General features: G+C 32.6%; 1 protein-coding gene and 1 long non-coding RNA gene across 16 annotated transcripts in view; one reads left to right on the top strand and one right to left on the bottom strand.

Annotated features, from left to right (window-relative positions):
- The window catches only part of by (focal adhesion protein tensin), a 151,079-nt gene that overhangs the window by 88,422 nt on the left and 43,616 nt on the right, over nucleotides 1-19,041 (top strand). The window contains exon 1 of one of the 15 annotated variants that reach the window (XM_081987391.1): nucleotides 3,299-3,577. The exons of 12 other annotated variants lie outside the window; for them this stretch is intronic. Coding sequence is in view for 2 of the 3 variants with exons in the window: in XM_081987388.1 (XP_081843514.1) it covers nucleotides 14,683-14,751 (69 nt within the window). In the remaining variant the exon portion in view is untranslated. Of the gene's footprint in view, nucleotides 1-3,298; nucleotides 3,578-14,500; nucleotides 14,752-18,292; nucleotides 18,365-19,041 lie in introns of those variants that run through there. 2 more of the 15 variants (XM_081987388.1, XM_081987390.1) reach the window with 2 other exon arrangements.
- On the bottom strand, nucleotides 2,771-3,127 carry LOC145734185 (uncharacterized). Its single transcript, XR_014179373.1, has 2 exons — nucleotides 2,990-3,127; nucleotides 2,771-2,925 (listed from the first exon to the last, which is right to left on the bottom strand). It is a non-coding gene; the product is annotated as an uncharacterized LOC145734185 (long non-coding RNA).

Raw genomic sequence — 19,041 nt, forward strand, 5'->3', positions numbered from 1 at the left:
AAATCTGGTTGTTAAAGGTCGCTTTTAACGAGATAACTGAACATTTAATACCTACGAAACTTGGAAGCTTTCCAGAGTTCGGTCATGCAATAATCAAGGGCTCCTCATTAGGGAGCTTTTAGGATCCGAGCAGATGAATATGCACTTACGTTCGAGGCTTTTGTCTATAGCCAGAAGGGTTATTTGTCGGTTAATTATGTAGAAGAAGAAGTTGCCCCAAAAACAATTCCAGTTCGCCTTTAATCATCGGTTTGTTGATTTGTGAAGCCAGTTAACGTTTCGCTTGTTCTCACCTAAAGTTGCAAAACACATGTTTCTACAGTGTTAATATTAGTTGCTCGACAGTTCGTTTAATTTTTGACCTTGCACAGTGCCTCGGTTCGCGTTTTGCTGACAAGGTTAGGGTTATTTAATACCAGTAATGTAGCTCGGGTCAAATGGCATTAGTATATTTTCCGCAATTTTTTTTAAAGTGTTTTGTTGCCGGTATAATCAATGGCGTAATATCAGAGTAGGAGGATTTTACAATAGGCGATTTCCTTGCAAGGAAATTATAGATATTGACATTGAGTGGCTTTAAGGTTACATTCATTATTAGCAACACTTGATGATTGAGTTATTGTGTGTTTTTAACCCTGTTAAGGAAGAAGGTTCACTTGCTATGTTAATTGGAAAAGTGTTACCCTATTTGATAACATGATAATCGGATGATGATGAGTTTTTGCAACAAAAATTATACTTGAATATTTTCTGATTTTAGGTGAATTTTTAATTAGGCAAACTTTGATTTATCAGGGGTTTTAGTAAGAGTATGAGATTTCTTTATTGGCGATTAATAGTTATTTATTATCACCATTAAGGTGAATTGCCTTTGTTTTTTTGAAGAAACCTTCTAGCCTGCAAGTGCAAAATCTTAAATCCAAGGAAATAGTAGAATGACTGGAAACTTTGGAGATTTCAAAAAATCATCTGTATTTTTGTTCTTCATTAACATAGTGACCTGTAAAAATTTTAAAGTCAAATCTTAAACAAAATTTTTGGCCAAATGGGCCAAAACTGATAGACAGCAGAAGTCTCTCTTATTAATGATCAATACTAGTGTATTAATGCTGAAAGCTCTTCAATCCCTGATAAACAGTGACTAGAACATCTTTGGAAACAATAAAAAAGTGTTTTTTTGATAATACATATAACTAGTCAATTTTTGTTCGATTGGAAGTTCCAGTAAATAAACAGTAAGTATAGTCTGTTCAAATTAAAATTTAGAACAAGTCTGGGAAAATTTAAAGCAGTTATAGAGGGCTCTGGAACTTTTCAGAAAGTTCCCAGTACCATTTAATGGTCCTAGAGGCTTCTAGCAATTTAAAACTGTTCTGGGAAAGTGTAAGACAGTTGTAGAACCTCTGCTACTTTTTAGAAGGTTCTCAACAGCATTTAGAGGTCTATGCAACCTTCATAATGGTCTTAGTGGCCTCTGGCATTTTAAAACAACTCTGGGAAGGTTTAAGACACTTGTAGAGGCCTCTAGCACTTTTTTTAAGGTGCTCAATAGCATTTAGAGGTCTATAAAACTTTCAAAATGATCCTAGAGGTCTCTGGCAATTTAAAACAGTTCTGGGAAAGTTTAAGACAGTTGTAGAACCTCTGGTACTTTTCGGAAAGTTTTCGGTAGTATTTAGAGGTCTTTGGCACTTCCAAACTGATTTTGGAGACCTCCGACAATTTAAAACAACTCTGGGAAGATTTAAGATACTTGTAGAGGCCTCTGGCACTTTTTAAAAGGTTCTCAATAACATTTATAGGTTTATAGGACTTTCAGAATGGTCCTAAAAGCTTCTGGAAATTTAAAAGAGTTCTAGGAAAGTTGATCGAAGCAAGATAGGGTTATTGATATGTTCTAAAAAGTAAGAGATACATAATCGATTAAATGGGTGCAAAGTTGCTCATTTCTTGTTTTGATATTTGAAATGCAGGTAAAATTTTTGAATAATTTCACTTTTGAAAATATTATTAAAATCCTTTTTATTTGTTCCTGATCTTACTTGAAGAGATGTTTTGAAAACTGCAAATTTTTTTCTCCTATACTACATGCCATTATATAATTTTAATTTCAACAATAAAAATTTTCTAATCTATCCACCTTTGTTTTATGACAGATCCAGTCTTGTTATTTCATTTCAAAACCAAAAAATGTCAATTTACGCATCTTGCCAATATATAAATTGTTCTTGCATGTATCTAGTTACATTTTGGTTTACTTAACAAAGTTGTAATGCAGCAGGTTTATTAAAAAACATTGAGTTTATTTAAGAAAAATCTCCTCAGAAAATCCAAAACGTTCTATTTAGTGTACAATTACTTTAGTTTGTAGAGTAGATAGAGTTCCAATATAAAAGTGAAATTTTATCAAAATGTATTTCCTAATAAACTCAGAAAATAATACAAACTAGGTATTATTGATAAACTTAGAATATACCAATAAGGTGAAGCAAATTTGATTTACACAATATATTTTGGTAAACATATTGTTAAATATTCAAAAATCAGCCAGTTTCTAACTTATTAAGTTGCAGAAAATTTTCCTCTAAAAACATCTCTAAAATAGAGAAAAGAAAATATTAAAATTTAACTTGCCTGTTCAATTGAACTCAATATGACAAAAGTTTGGTTTAAATTTCTTGGCTAATTAAAACTTGTCTCTTAAGAAAACAAGTGCATTATCAAAATCTGTATAAAGTCCTGAATATAAGGCAAATTATTGACAATATAGTACAGAAAAACATTTTTTTATTGGCATTTTCCTGACATTTTTTAAGATTATGTTATGGAAATGTGGAGCTTTATCCGCGGTGGTCTTAAAGCCTCACCGAAGGCGTAGAAGAAAAGGTCATCTGTTTAAATCGGCTAGTACCGGTAATACAACACCTGGCGGATTAAGATAAAAACATTATCGCATTCTGTTATCAAAATCACCAGCGGCTTAATTCACCTAGTAAACGCTCAGATCAAAATCCGCTCTATCGCGAATACCTGTGCCCTCTTCTGCCTCTCTCGTTCGCGATTCCTGCAAACTTTGCAGACTCAGCTGCACCAACTATTTGACCACGACCTCTTCTACGTGTAGTTTAGCAAAGGCAGTATCGTGAAGAACAAGTCACTGACTTCTCCGCGGAGATTCCCGGTATAGCACAACTGTCGCGTCTTGTGTGTATGCTTCTAAGTTGTTTTATCGCTTATCTAATGAACTACATAGTTTCGTTACAATAACAACAAAAACTACTTGATAAACTAGTCTGCTTCTAATCGAAGTATCGGCATCGGATCGCGTGTCACGACGACTTAATGAAAATAAACACGATTAATTTTTGGAGTGCGTTTAGTCTCTTTTCCTCTCGGTGATTTGTCGCATAAGGCGTCGCGACGCTTTTCGTCTCTAATTGGCGTCTGGTTCGGCAGTGTGTCGCGGGTTATCGTTTTGATAGCTGCGATTGTATTCCGGACTCGGTTTTTCGTAATTGTGTCGGAATGTGAGGGTTAGTGTGATTTGCATTTTTCTAGGATATTTAGCAGCATTTTTGTAAGTTATTCTTCCCCAACTATACTTAAATTCTTGTATAATAATAGTTCTTAATATTCGTTGATAACCGATAAACTTTTTACTTCCTATTGTCACATATTATCAATGTAAATCATTGTTGAATGAGTGCTTAGTATCACAAAACCATTGACCTATATTGTGTGAATGAAAAATGGATGTCTAGATACTGACTTACACTAAATAACACATTATTTAGTCAAGTCTAAGTAAATAATCATGAAAACAGATAAAAGTGTGCCATAGTGAATTAATAAGGAAAATGGAAATAAATTATTAGGTTTTGTTATTTTAAATCATTGTTTTGTAATTGAGCATGGTTTTTAGGTAATAGTGCAAACTAGATACTACTAAAATACGATTTTTCCTCAACAGTCGATACCAATATCATTTCCATATACTTTAACAGAATATTCCCATAACTGCCTTTATGCCAAACCGTCCTGTTTTTATTTGCACGTCATGTATTATAAAATTCGTACGTTTTCTAGTTGTTCTTTCGCGTAACTGGAATACAGATGAAACAAATGCCAGACTGAAATGTATGTGGGAATGCAAATCGTTCAAGTACTCGGCCAGCTGTGCGAATTAATTTACCATTCAAGTTGACTGCTCTAGATAAAAGCACAACATTGAAATATTTTCAGCATTAACATCGCAAAATTCATGAAACGTTAAAGTGATAACAATTTTTATTTCAAATTTAAAAATCTACTGTTTCATGCAAGTGGAAAAACACAAAATTAGTATAAAATTTATAGTATATGATGATAGTATAAATCTTCAGGGAACAAGCATACGTATAAGCCATATAAATAACACTTTTCATTAGGCCTCTTGAAGATGTAGGAATATTGAAATAGTACAGGAGAAAACAAGAAATGTCACATTTTAACTATGTTACCTACCTACATTAAAAATGATAGCGTATAACATAACCTAACCTAACCTAACCCTATTTTGTAGTCGAAATTTAAAAAAGCAGTTTGGGGCACCCTTTGATTTTTTGCCTTGTAACTCCTTAGGGATGTCCGTAAGGGCAAAAGCATCTCAATACAATCTTGTAGAGCATGAAATTTCTTGCAACTTTCCTTATTTACGGTTTTTTGTAATTCCTCAAATAACAAAGCTACGCTTAATCAAAATAGAGTTAGTTAACAAAAGCACTTTGTTGCATCCTGTCACTTTTTTTCTTATATAACTCTTTAAGGAAGCCCCTAATTTAATTTTCAAGATCACGTGACAGTTATTTTCCCTGATCTTGAAAATTAATGTAAATTAACTTTACTTGTCTTTTGAGTAATGCCCACTAATTTCTTGTAATGCCCAGTAATTCCTAATAATTCCCGATAACTAACCTAACCTAACCTGACAATACCTAGTAACTTCCTGAATTAGAAAATATGCTTGCAACGATTTAACCGGAAGTAGATATCAACTGCAGCTTATTTTAAATGGGACACCCTGTATATTTTTTCAGTCTACGTCAAATTCTAGACATATTTCGTGTATTAATGTCATATAGAGAGATATTTACCATTTTATGTGAAATTTGACATTTTCGGTCTCCAAAACATTTTTAATTTAGTTTGGATATGAGGAAACGTTTTTTTCTTGGTTTTTGTGTTTTGTCATGTTAGACATTTGTTCTAGGAGTGTGTGCAGAAAAACGTCAAAATATATAATACAGTGTGGTCAAAATATCAGTTCTAAAAAAGGACAGAAAGTCTAGTTTTTGAAGTAAACCACTTCTTATTGTTATAATTCTGTCTAATTCTCTATTCAAATTTAAAGAAAGTTACGCCATTTATTTACAAAAATCATTTTTTAAATTGATACATTGAACCACCCTGTAACTATCAAAATAACCGAATTAATGAAGGTTAAAGTAGTAGCTGTCAAATTCAGTCAAAACTGTCTTTATTGTTACAATAATTCAATTCAAAAATATGACTGGCTGTGTTGATAGGTTGCTTCGTTTGGCCGCCAGAGGGCTCCAAAGCTATCTAAATGTTTTCTTTAACTGTTACCGCTCTAAGGGATTTTTTTTAATACGGCCCTGATATTTGGCACAAACCTAAAATAATGATTGCCAAATCTAGGGTAGTAGCAAAACTGTAGAAATACAATCATTAAGGTCGATTTTTGCTTGTACTAACTGGCCAACATAACGCAAAATCCATTAGGATAGTGGGCGGTGTTTCAGTCAAATTTGACCCTTACAAAAATGGTCTTTTCAAAAACAGTTTTTCAAAAAATTTCCAAGCATTACGTCGTGGTAGACCTAGTAAGTCACGTGACCGTGTTTTCCTAATTTTCTAAGGTCAAATTAGCCTTTAACCAGTCAAAAAACATTTGTGGTGCACCCTGTCACTAAACCGTAAATAACACGTGTATTTGTAGCACTTTGTATATACTTTTATATGTTGATTGGCAGCCAATGAAATGAACTTCCCATTGACGTATAAAAACCGATTGGTTAGTGGTACCGTTTGCCCGCTAAAGGGCGTCAACTTTGATCAATTTTTGTGAGGTATCCTTTTGTTTAATCCTTAAAAACTCGCTTAATTGCACTATTTTTGATAGAGTTTTATACGTCAATGGACAGCCAGTGAAAGAAGCTTTCTAAAAATATCCCTATTTATGTTGTCATGTTAGACGGTTTGGCCGCTAGGGGGCGTCAAATTTGACCAATTTTTTTATCACTTTTTTGGTGCATCCTCTTGTTTAATCCTCAAAAAGTTTTATTATTACTATTTATCACGCATAGAAAACAGAATACCAAATTAGGATTTGTCTAATAACAGTTGGCTAGGCGAATTTCCTTTATAAAAAATGCGCATTGAGGTAATGCACTCATTAGATATTAATATCGGAGAAACCATAAGAAAGGTTATTACAAATTCAGCTACTAATGGGCCACAAGTACATAAAAGGCTTGTAATGTATGCAGTTTCCAATCGATGGTTAACGAACAGTAACATTTTGAATTCATAGAAAGCTGGTATGTGATCCTGATGTAAGAAACTGTTGCTCCTAAAACACGTACACATTAACTAGGGAATTTATTTTCGCTCAAAACTGTTAACTGTCCACTCAACCGTAATATATCATGGTTGAACTTGTTTATTGCCATATCAACATGCTGCGTACTCGCCGTGTAAATTAATTCCAAAATTGGATATCGGAAAGTACGGTTAACGCTTTCAACTTAGAGAATAATTAACATATTTCAAGCGTTTACTGAGTTTAACATCTTACCGCAAAACTGAAATCTTCTTATAATTCGAAACTGACAGGTAAAAACTGTCATTAACAAATATGTAAAAGTACTTTTGCAAAAATTATAAAAGTTTTTCTTCCATCCAGAGAATCCAGTTTTGGCTCATTTTGTAGTATCAAATGCTTATGAAACCAGTTTGGTATAGTATTGGTCTGGTAGAACAAACAGCAATGTAAAATTAAAAGTTGTTAATAAAGGTATTGGTATTGATGATGAACAGTATTGCCAACATTGATTCAAGATTGATTGAACTTTCATGCAAACAGACCATCAATTTCTCCTCAATAATAATTCCTCTAGCGTGCATTTCGTGTTGCCACATTGAAACAAATAATGTATGGAAGTTTTTAAATTTTCCACTGATTGCTAGTAAAGTGTGCACAGATCACGCTTAAACAATAAATTGTCATTTGCTTTCGTGCAAGCCGTACCTATCAATGGTATAAAATATCTTTTAGAACAGCCAGACGCCCTCTACAATAATTAATCATGTTCTACATGAAATCTCTTCATTTCACCTTGCTGGCGCCACCATTCCGCTTTTATGTAAAAATCCCTTTTATCTATGAGTGAAAACATTAAACCATCTTTCATTTTCATTGCGTGTTACCTTCACCCTCATGTGGGTTCAAGTGCTGGATGCTGTTTATTATTATGTCAACATACGCCACTATTTTTAGTTCAGGTAGATTCGAGTTTAAATCCGGCTAAAAACAGATTTTTAGTCTATATTCTCTGTCAATTTTCAGCAAAAATTGTATAGAAAAATCACTACGTCTTAATTTTACTCTTGCATATATTTTTTTGTTTAAAAAACTGTATTAGTTCTGTAAAAGGAAGACGAAAACCAAACATTATCCTATAAGTCTCGTTAATGCAGACTCGCACCCTTCTCTAAACAAAGTCAAGAGTTTCCTACCGTTCCGTCTACATTCCTGAATTGTTTGCTTTTAGAATGACGGTGTGCGTCAGGTTTTTGCCCTTTGATTGAAAAGGAAGGTAAATGTTAATCGTCATTCCGACTGTTGAAATTAAGCAGATTTCAGTTGACATTGCGGTAGGATACGGTTATCAGGCTGTAATTTTGAGGGTTTTCTAACCGAAACTGACAAGTTTATGGATTTATTTAGTCAAATATGCCAAATTGGCAACACTTGGCAAAGAGTGTTTAACGATCTTTTAGTTATGCTCTTTGAACTTAATTAATTATTAAGTTTATTTAGAGTTTATGCTATATTCATATTTAACATTTATCAAATCAGATATACTCTCCAAGTACTGCTTTATAGAATATGCACAATTGTAATAGCTCATTATTGTTTCGGTAACTTAGAAATTTTCAATTTCAATAACCTGAAAAACACTACAAAATTTGGTACAGTTTGGGAGAAAAGCCGTGTATGTGTATGTATGTAAAGTCATATATTTTCTAGAACATGTCATATCTGAGACTGTCAAAAGTGACTCCATAAGTCATAAAACTACTAAACTGGTTTGAAAGCAATATCTGGGTTGAATGATCATTGTAAATCATATCATTATGCATTTTCTAGTTTCTTGATTGAGTTGTTTTTTGGGAGTTGTAACTGTCTATTGTGAATAGATTTAGATCTGTCACAATGGTGGTAACTGTCAAATACAACTCCATGAAGCTACTAAACTATAAAACATTGCTTAAAGGCAGTACAAATCATATTTAATGCTTGTTGATGCTTGCTTGTGTCTATGAATACAATATTGATAGAATATACGAATGTATGTTTTGGACAAAATTAAATCTGTCACAATGGTGGTAACTGTCAATTACTTGGCTATTGTTGATATATTCCGATCTGTCACAATGTATCAAATAATTATTGACCTATCTGAACTAAATGTAATGCGTCCTTCTTAACGTACAGAGTTCGATTTTCATGAGTTTTGAACAAATTCAAATCCTAATAACAGAAATTACTTGCTCAATTTACAAATTTTTATGATACCAAGGTTCAAAATGGCTATTAGTAGGCACCACTTGTAGAATTAGAACAGAAAGTGAACTGTTTTCCAAATACAGGTGTGAATACAGGGTGAGTCGAATTAAACCAGCAGATCACATACAAACCACTTTGTCATCTTGAAAACGAATATTCTGTTAGACTTTTATTCGCGTATTTGGAGTGGTCGTACATTAATAAAACTAATGGATAACACTTACTAAACACTGCTTATGTAGTTTATAACACCCTGTAAATGCACTTTTAATGTCTTATTCAAAAAGACTCCTCCTGTGATTTTATTGCAAACCATTTAAGCCCACACTCACTATTTTCAGTCGATTTTGAGTGGGCATTTCATTTATCCAGTGTGGGTGATATCCGGCTAATTCTTTTATTTTTAAAACTAAGAGAACTGCTTAAACTTTATAAAGAAAAGATCTTATTTTTTGACACCTAAACGAAATCCAAAAGTCGAAAAAAATCATTTGTGTAAGCTATTTCATGTGAATTAGACGATAATCTTCCAGTACCGTTATGAATATTTAAATATGTTTTTTTTTAATAAGATCTAAATTTTTCAATGCTAAGCGTGACCTATCAAGCTGCCATTTAACTATCAGCCTTTTAACTTTACATTTAATTTTGTGTGTTAATGACGTCCAGTTAAAAGCTAACTCGATCGATTATAAATAGGAGCATAAATTATGTTTTGGTGCATGTGGTTCTATTAACAATTAGTAATAGATTTAGGAATTTTGAAATGTTGTTTTGAATGATTGAAGAATCCTAGGTTAATAGTATATTATTCAACAAGCATGTAATGATAGCTATTACTCACGAAAATAAAGTTTGCAACGCGAAGTTTTACAGAAACACATAACCAAATGTTGTAAATGCCACAAATGCACTAAAGAAGGTATAAAATACATTCACCAAAGACTAACTGATTTTGTTACTTTTCAAGTATGTTTTGTACCTCTACAGGATTGAATTTGTCAGTTTTCAGGTTTAGAATAGAACAAAAGACAGAGCTGTAACCTGCAACTGGCGACCAAATGTCATAACTGTCAAAATTCCACTCATAAAGCTGTAAAATGCTTTTGTTACTGTTTATACTAATTTTAAGCCTGTTTTGTGATTTTACTGCTTTATGGAAAGGATTTTGACGGTTGTGATATTTAAAAATAGACTAAAATTAAGTCAAAAACACACAACCAAATGTCACCAATGTCAAAAATGCCCTGATGGGAATATAACTTGCATTAAACCAAAATCATACTAATTTTGTTACTACAAAAGACATGTCTGTAACTGACAACCAAATGTCATGACTGTCAAAATATGACAATAATTTAATGAATGAAAACGTTAGTTCCATTTAAAACATTTGTTTCTATTAACTGTTACGTTACTTTAATTTATTTTGATTTTCACTATGTGGCACAAATTCGTGTCTAAATATGGGGATCTCAAAAACGGTAAGAGATACAGAGTTGGTTAAATAAAGACAAAGTTGCGGAATTTAGAGTTAAATCTTAGGCCGTTTTAACATTTAAAAAAATCCGATCACTTCCAGAAATAACCGAAAAAATACGAAATTTCGGAAAAAAAAAATTATTTTTATTTTATTGTAAGCTTATTTGATGTGACAATTTAAATTTATTGACACTTCCTCATTGAAACTTTTTTCCTTCTAAAACTCTCTCTAAACTGCTTTGTTTTCTGATTTAAATGACGTGCAACACTTGATTAATCTTTTGAATATTATCGTTTTCAAAATCCCCATATTTGGCACCCTGTATATTGGTGGTGTCCGCGGCTGGACTGAACCAGTGAGTATAGTAACTCATTACTCTCGGGTAGGTAATGGGTGCTATTACTAGTGAAAACTAGTGAATAATAAGCATATTAATAAACAGTTATGGAGAAATGAATTTTTGGTATACATTATGTAGGTAATTAAGAATTAGAAGTTAAAAGTCACATGACGTCTGAGTTCTGACAGTATTTGTACCTACAGTGTCTGATATGTTATTCCACTTTCACTTTTCCTCAGTAACTTCAGAAATAATGGTAACATTTCCTTAATAGAGCAGGAACATGCGAAACAAACATAGTCGCTTGTAATTTATGACTTTCATTACGTTTTACACTCGTTTGCCATTTATTGTGCCAAATGTTTAAGGTCAAGGTAAAGATGCGACGTATACACATGGCATATACTTAATCAAGCAAACAAGGCAAAGCTTTTTAGAATTTTAATACGATCATCAACGGTATAACGTCTATTCAGGCAAAATCCATACGACAGAGGTAGACGACCGTAATAAACAGCATTTTTTGCTGCCATGTTTCAACTTTTTTGGCTACAATTCTTGATTTTAATGCTAATAATATGCTAATAACGCGACGACAAATGATGATGCAAAAGTCCACGATACTGTTGCTAATCGCTTAAGCAGTTTTTCTTGTTTACGGTGTTGGTAAAACCACAAAAACAAACTTGACAGAAATTCATTTCACTTTCTCAAAGATTTTATCCATTAAATTTTTCTCGCTATTATAAATAGTTTATTTTTTCAGCTGATCAGTTTACTTAATCTGACATATGTTTGAATGGGATGATAAAATTGCAAAGATAAATATTATGACGATGACGGACCGGTCAGTTTGGTTAACGTTTATTTCTACTTCGAAAAGAATATGTTCTCTAAATAAACACTTGAGGATATTAGGATTACCCAAGACACACACTGGTTATGTTTAGATACCAATATGCATATACAAAACGAAAAAAAAAAACTCGAAGCAGATTTTAGGACCTGTTCTCAATGTGACCCTGATTATTAACTCTTCAGCCGAAACACCCATAAAACGAAAAAGGGTTATACGATTTCTAGTCCTAATGTTTGTTTTGTGGCGCCCAACCTGTTTTCAAAGACGTGATGGTTAGAATAGCAAATAAGTGATATTTCTTACATGTTACATCACTGCTATTTTTGGTCAAGGCGGCAACCATTCTGAATGCAAATTTACTTTTAGTAATAACCATATTTTTTTTTGCACAAGTCGAAGACCATTAGTTTGCAAGTTATGTAAAAAAGAGAGTGTTTGTCAACAGACGTAATAAATTACACCACTTTACATCAACACAACTATTTAGGTGTTTGATGAATGATTAATCACTTTAATTAGTAGTTATTTTGGTGGTGAATAAAACAAGCGTAATGACAGTAATTCTCTAAAAACACGCTAATAACTAGTGAAAATTAACACAACTATATCACACGTAATTTTTCTGAAATTCCACATCGCAAAAATTTGTGCATTCTGTAACTCTGTTATTTTTGGGAGTTCAGGGTGGTTCAACCACTTAAAAGAATCGTTTTGAGCTCCTCTTTCCAGTGGTGTAAAGTAAAAAATTCTATCTTAAAAATTGCGTACAGGGTGACAAAAATAGTGAACCACCTTACTTTTCTTGCACACTCTGTATACTGGAAGCAAAAACGGTCCTGCAAACTTACGGTGCTGAGTTAAAGAGTTGATTTGAAACATTTTTCGTCCCCTGCAATTTTTTTGTAACTTTCACCGTTTTTGAGATATTTAGGAAAAACTGATTTGATGCAAACAAATTTCAAACCAGTTGAAATTGTGATTTGAAATTTGAACACCCTGTACTCAGTTATTTTTGGGTGTTCAGGGTGGTTCAACCATTTGAAAGAACCGTTTTGAGATCGTCTTTCCAGTGGTGTAAAGTAAAAAATTGCGTACAGGGTGACAAAAATAGTGAACCACCTTACTTTTCTTGCACACTCTGTATACTGGAAGCAAAAACGGTCCTGCAAACTTACGTTGCTGAGTTAAGGAGTTGTTTAGGAACATTTTTGGTCTCCTGCAATTTTTTTGTAACTTTTACCGTTTCAAGTTATTTAGGAAAAACTGGTTTGATGCAAAAAATTCTCAAACCAGTTGAAATTGTGACTTGAAATTTGAGCACGCTGTAACTCAGTTATTTTTGGGAGTTTAGGGAAGTTGAACCACTCAAATTAACCGTCTTGAGCTCCTTTTTCAAGTGGTGTAGAGTAAAAAATTCCATCTTAAAAATTGCGTACAGGGTGAGAAAAATAGTGAACCACCTTACTTTTCTTGTACACCCTGTATACTGGAAGCAAAAACGGTCCTGCAAACTTACGGTGTTGAGTTAAGGAGTTGATTAGGAACATTTTTGGTCCCCGGCAATTTTTTTGTAACTTCCACCGTTTTTGAGATATTTAGGAAAAACTGATTTGATGCAAAAAATTTTCAAACCAGTTGAAATTGTGACTTGAAATTTGAGCACCCTGTAACTCAGTTATTTTTGGGAGTTTAGGGAAGTTGAACCACTCAAATTAACTGTCTTGAACTCCTCTTTGCAGTGGGATAGAGTAAAAAATACCATCTTAAAAATTGCGTACAGAGTGACAAAAATAGTGAACCACCTTACTTTTCTTGTACACCCTGTATACTGGAAGCAAAAACGGTCCTGCAAACTTACGGTGTTGGATTAAGGAGTTAATTAGGAATATTTTTGGTCTCTTTCCATATTTTTGTAACTTTCATCGTATCCGATTTATTTAGGAAAAACTGGTTTGACGCAACAAATTTTCAAGTCAGTTGAAATTGTGGTGTTTGAATTTGAGCACGCTGTAACTCAGTTATTTTTGGGAATTCAGGGTGGTTCAACCACTTAAAAGAATCATTTTGAGCTCCTCATTTTCTTTAACTTTCTAAAATATTGCAAAATTTGATACACAAAATCGCCTGTAAAACCCACTTGGAGTAAAAAAATTATTATTTTAAGCACATTTTTGGAATCCTCATTAAATTTCCTATTCAATAACCTGAAAAACACTGCAAATTTTGGTACAGTCAGGGGGAATAGTGAAAATTGTATACTCTAACTTTTTAACTTGGAAAAACCTGCTTTAGATAGACAATTGAAATTTTTAAGATAATAATAGAAGTCAAAGAAAAATTTAGATGTCGCCACTGATTTTTGTGGTGTTTTTTTTATGATTTTAGTATTCATCAGAATTTTTTATTTTTGTTATTGCTGTTGTACTTTTAAACGTTGAATTAAATCTAATCTGATAACTACGCCTCTTCTGGTTCAATTTTTCATGGTTAAAGTGTTTGAGAGTATTTAACTGAAACATTTGACCTCTTCATCAGTAAACCTAAGTACACAGAGTAGTTTTAGTTTTCCCCTACTAAACTTTCCTTATCTCTTTAGTATTCTATGGAGTCTCGGGTATCTAGTGCATTTAAGAACATTGTGATTTTGGCAAATCATCCAAATTTTTCAACTATAAATAAGTATTCGATCAAAAGCTAATTGACTGAACACTTGCTGATTGTTGTTTTTCAAACTTACACATGCACAGTTTTATGTGAGTGGATTTTATAGGCCTGAAATCATTTTTATTTAAAGCGATGCAGTTGGTGGCTAGTGGCCACCAAACCCTAATGGTTTTTGACCATTGAGTAAAAGTCCGAAAATCCGGCATCTACCACTTTGACGTCACGACTTTGGTCGATTCTGTTTACATCAGACTTTTCTAAGCGGTGTATCTGGTATCTCTAAAAATTCGCGGCCAATTACTGTCAGTATTAGAACCGTGCCGATGCTAAACAGAACGGGAAGCCGCAAAATGCCGCCGTCGTTTGAGTATAACAAGAAAATCCTGTTTTAAAATTATTGAAAATGTGATCGACGCTTGTACGAGTACTAGTTTCCGGCCGATTGAAAATGAATGAAGTTTGATTGGAAATAATCGTGCAGAAATATGGTGTCCAAGGTTAATTCGCCCCAACCATACGATCTGTTTTACAGATTTTGGAGTGGCAAATCCGAGGTAGGGTCTGTTTATTATTAAAGAAAAAAAGACGTGTTTGCTTTCATGCAAAACACATGTGGATAGTGTTTTTTTTCCATTCTTTGGCTCCACTTTCTTTGTTCATCCAACTTCTTTATGAGCGCATCAAAATAGCACCTGTTTTTAGTCTCTTATTGTAAGCTACACATGGCAAACACGATACTTACATAATGTATTGTTGATATATTTTAAAAACGCTGTTAATGCAAATAATAAAGTCCACCAATTATAATTCGGATGCCAACAGCGTGAAACCAGTAAACAAAAGTAACTTAGAAATAACCGATGATTCAACTGTTTCAGTTTCATGTTATTAGAACGATACTTTTTTAAAAGTGTCGAAAATTCTGGAAATCAATGTTCAATAAGACTTTCTGTCATATTTTTAGACAGTGACCAAAATAAGTTATGATTTAAACTCTCTCCTAATATTTGAATGTTCTCTGATAATGTTTAATTCTATAATAACTACTTTGATATTATGCACAATTTTCAACAGCTTACATAGATCCTTCGATTTTGCTTTCATCTTTCCCAGGAAACTGTCTTTAGAACCACAAATCTCCATTATTTTAAATAGGACACATTTTACGGTTTCTGAAACCTTTAAAAGACAATCTTTGTTATCAAATATTAATCAATTTCATCTCCAAAGTTTTCGGTCTTTTTCACAGCAACATCTTTTACCAGTTTTCCAGATTAGCATTCTCAACAATATTTTCTACATCTTGAGATTCTCTAGAAATGTTCTCTCCCAGTTTTTGTTATTGCAACACTTTATCCTTAACCTTTAGTCTAAGTCTTATTTTTATTTAAGAGTTATTGAGTATTTGTCTTTGTTATTCTGATGCTTTCTTGATATACATTTTTGCCAATTCAGTGGATATAAATTTTAAATCTTCTTAGTTGTCCACTAATTTGGTTCAAAATCCTTCAAATTTATTTTTTGTGTCTTTGATATATTCAGCCACTTTTCTTGTTTGTTTGGAAATTTTTCTCAAAGTCCTTCTGCCAAAATGTTGAATTTGGGATCATGAAGCTCTAAAACATATTTTGTGTTTAACGCTGCAAGAAAACTGATATTTAGAGCTTTTATGCCCAAATTAGGCAAAGTTTTTCAATTTTGACGTTTCTGGCAGTTGTCACGTGATACTGGAACATTATTTACCTATACAGTGACTTGCTAACTGTCAAACTATGGATAAAGAAGCTATAAAACACGTTTTGTTTTGAACAGTATAAAAAAAGTCCTGAACTTTGATTTTTGCAGCTTCATGTTTTGGTTGAGCAAACTTTGACGTCTGTGACAGCAATCACGTGATACTGGTACACTATTTACTTAGACAGTCACGTGACAACTGTCAAAGTAAGGTCCGTGGAGCTAAAAACCACGACTTGTCTCGAATACTTCAAGAAAACTGATCCATACTGTGATTTTTAGAGCTTTAAGCCCAAACTAAGTAAAGTTTTTCAGTTTTGACGTTTCTGGCAGTTGTCACGTGATACTAGAACATTATTTACCTAGACAATGACCTGTTAACTGTAAAACTACGGATCAAGAAGCTATAAAACACGTTTTGTTTCGAACAGTATAAAAAAAGTCCTAAACTTTGATTTTGGCAGCTTCATGTTTTGGTTGAGCACACTTTGACGTCTGTGACAGCAATCACGTGATACTAGTACACTATTTAATTAGACAGTCACGTGACAACTGTCAAAGTAAGGTCCGTGGAGCTAAAAACCACGACTTGTCTCGAATACTTCAAGAAAACTGATCCATACTGTGATTTTTAGAGCTTTATGCCCAAACTAGGCAAAGTTTTTCAGTTTTGACGTGATACTAGAACACTATTTACTTAGATAGTCACGTGACAGCTGACTAACCAATTGTCAGAAAATTATAAAAAACACATATTGTTTCGAATACTGCAAGTTAACTGTTATTCTGCACTGTGACTTTTACATTTTCATGCCCTGATTGGGTAAAGTTTGACAGTTTTGACGTTTGTGACAACTGTCACATAAAACTCAAACACACACATTTACATAGACAGTCACGTGACAACTGTTGAAAAATAATGTTCATGCAGTCAAAAACCATGGATCCTCTCGAAAACTGCAAGAAAACTAAACTGTGATTCTGGCATCTTTTTGCCCACACAAAGCCAATGTTTTTGATGTTTATGACAGGGAATACCATTTACTTAGACAGTCACGTGACACCTGTCAAAATCCGTGATTTATTCATATTTTCTTTTTTTTTATTGTTATAAATGACGTACAAAAAAAAAATATTTTTGGGTTTTTCCAAAAAAAAAAGATGAAATTAATTCACTTTTAAAAAATCTTATATAACTGTTCTATTTTTGTACGTCACTTGCAACAAAACTTAAACTTACTTATTTGATTTTGAGAATTTCATGGAGAATCTAAAAATGATAAAAAAATAGGGAATTCTAATAAAAAAAAACTCATATTTTGTCTGCCACACTTTTATGAACCAATTCCACCAAGCAAACAGAATTTTTTGATTTTAACATTTTTTTTTGAGACAAATGAGATAATAAACTTTAATCTATCGTTGACTCCCCCTGTACAATGAACCGCATAAAATAAGATTTTCAAAAACAACAATCTATCAGTATTAGATCAGATAAAAATAGCGCCATAATCAGTTGTTCACTTCAAATGAAAGTAAGAGAAACTCCAACCAAACCATAACCAATTAAGTTTATTCTTTAGGTTACTGTTACGGTGTAAAGTTGTTTTTTAAAGCAAGAAGTTTTGCTTATTCATCTATGGCATCTATTTTTTAGATATTTATTTCTGTTTAACTTAAAAAAATGTCAATTTATTATGGACATTAGATTTAAGATTGCCAAATTGGGTTATGGTGGTCGGTAATTGTGTAAAGCGCAACTTTTAACCATATGTCGCAGTAATTATTGTCAATCAGTCAAACGTTTTTGAAATAATAAATAGCTGGCGCTGGCATTTCTTCTAATTAGTATGATTACATGCAATCATTGAAACCATGAAAGGTTTAAGCTGAATATCAGTATAATTTCATATTATACAGTTATAGTATCTTCAACTACCATCGACGTGTGGTATGATTTGTTGTTATAATATTAATTTTTAACCAGAAACATCCAATCTTGACCTGATAATATCATGCAAAGTAAAAGAAATTATCCCATAAAATTAAAGCTTGAGACTTTTTTACAGCATCGCCAGTTCGAAATCAAAATATATTTTACCGTCAATATCTTCGGTCGGTATTCAGATTTGCATTTAATCTAAACAATTAATCTTTCTTTAATTTAAAAGTGAATCGAGAAATGTTGCGGCACTGAACTTATATCTAGTTAACTGATTATTTTTGCGCATATTTTGCGGGCAAATTGTTTTTTTTTTTCAACTTTGTGTAAACTGTTCACCTGATGAGTGGTTTCGGTTCGAAATCTCATTAGTTTTCGTTTTATTTTTAGGCAATGTTGGTTACACTATTTGATTTCTCAATTAGTAACAGATTATGTGCTTTGTTGTGTATTTACTTTATAAGTTGACAGTTAGAATAATCCGGTTATGCGTAAGTAACCCAAACATATTTTTGTTTAATTATATTAGAACAGGATGTGGTACGTGGTTATTATTTTTAAGTGCAAATTGATATTTGATGAAAGGTTATGTACGCAGTTTTTAGAAGAAATATGTGGGGAAAGTGTGCCAATTTATTTTCATGAGGCATTTTAAAAGGATTATTAAATAGGTATGACGTAGATTATAACTGTGCAGAAAATTTTAACAAGCACAAAATCACAGTTTTTGTAGTGAATTATTTTGTGTTTATAACGGCGATTATTGAAAGGCCACTCTATTTTCTACTCTCACTGGATATTATAAAAAAAATTAATTTTTTTTTAATTTCCTTGTTCAATTTGGAGAAAAAGGTATCTTTTGTAAAATTTTGATTTAAAATTATGTTTGCTAGATAATCGGGTTATTACGTTTTTAAAGTAAAAAAAAAAAGGTAAATCCTATATTTTGTCATTTTTGACACTGAAAATAGTTAGTAAAAAGTAAAAAGACACATTTTTGGACTCATTTTTACTGGCGTTTTTTAGGATATAAGTAGTGTCAAACTCGGTCAAACTGATCATTCAAAACTTGTGAATGTTCAAATTTGTACTGAATAGTCTAAAAACTTGTTATTTACTACTAAAAATGATCTTAAAATCCGTTTTTTTCAGACTGCAATCCATTATA

The sequence above is a fragment of the Ips typographus genome, linkage group LG9 (genome assembly GCF_016097725.1).
Source record: "Ips typographus isolate SLU linkage group LG9, UJ_Ityp_2.0, whole genome shotgun sequence".
NCBI lineage: Eukaryota > Metazoa > Arthropoda > Insecta > Coleoptera > Curculionidae > Ips > Ips typographus.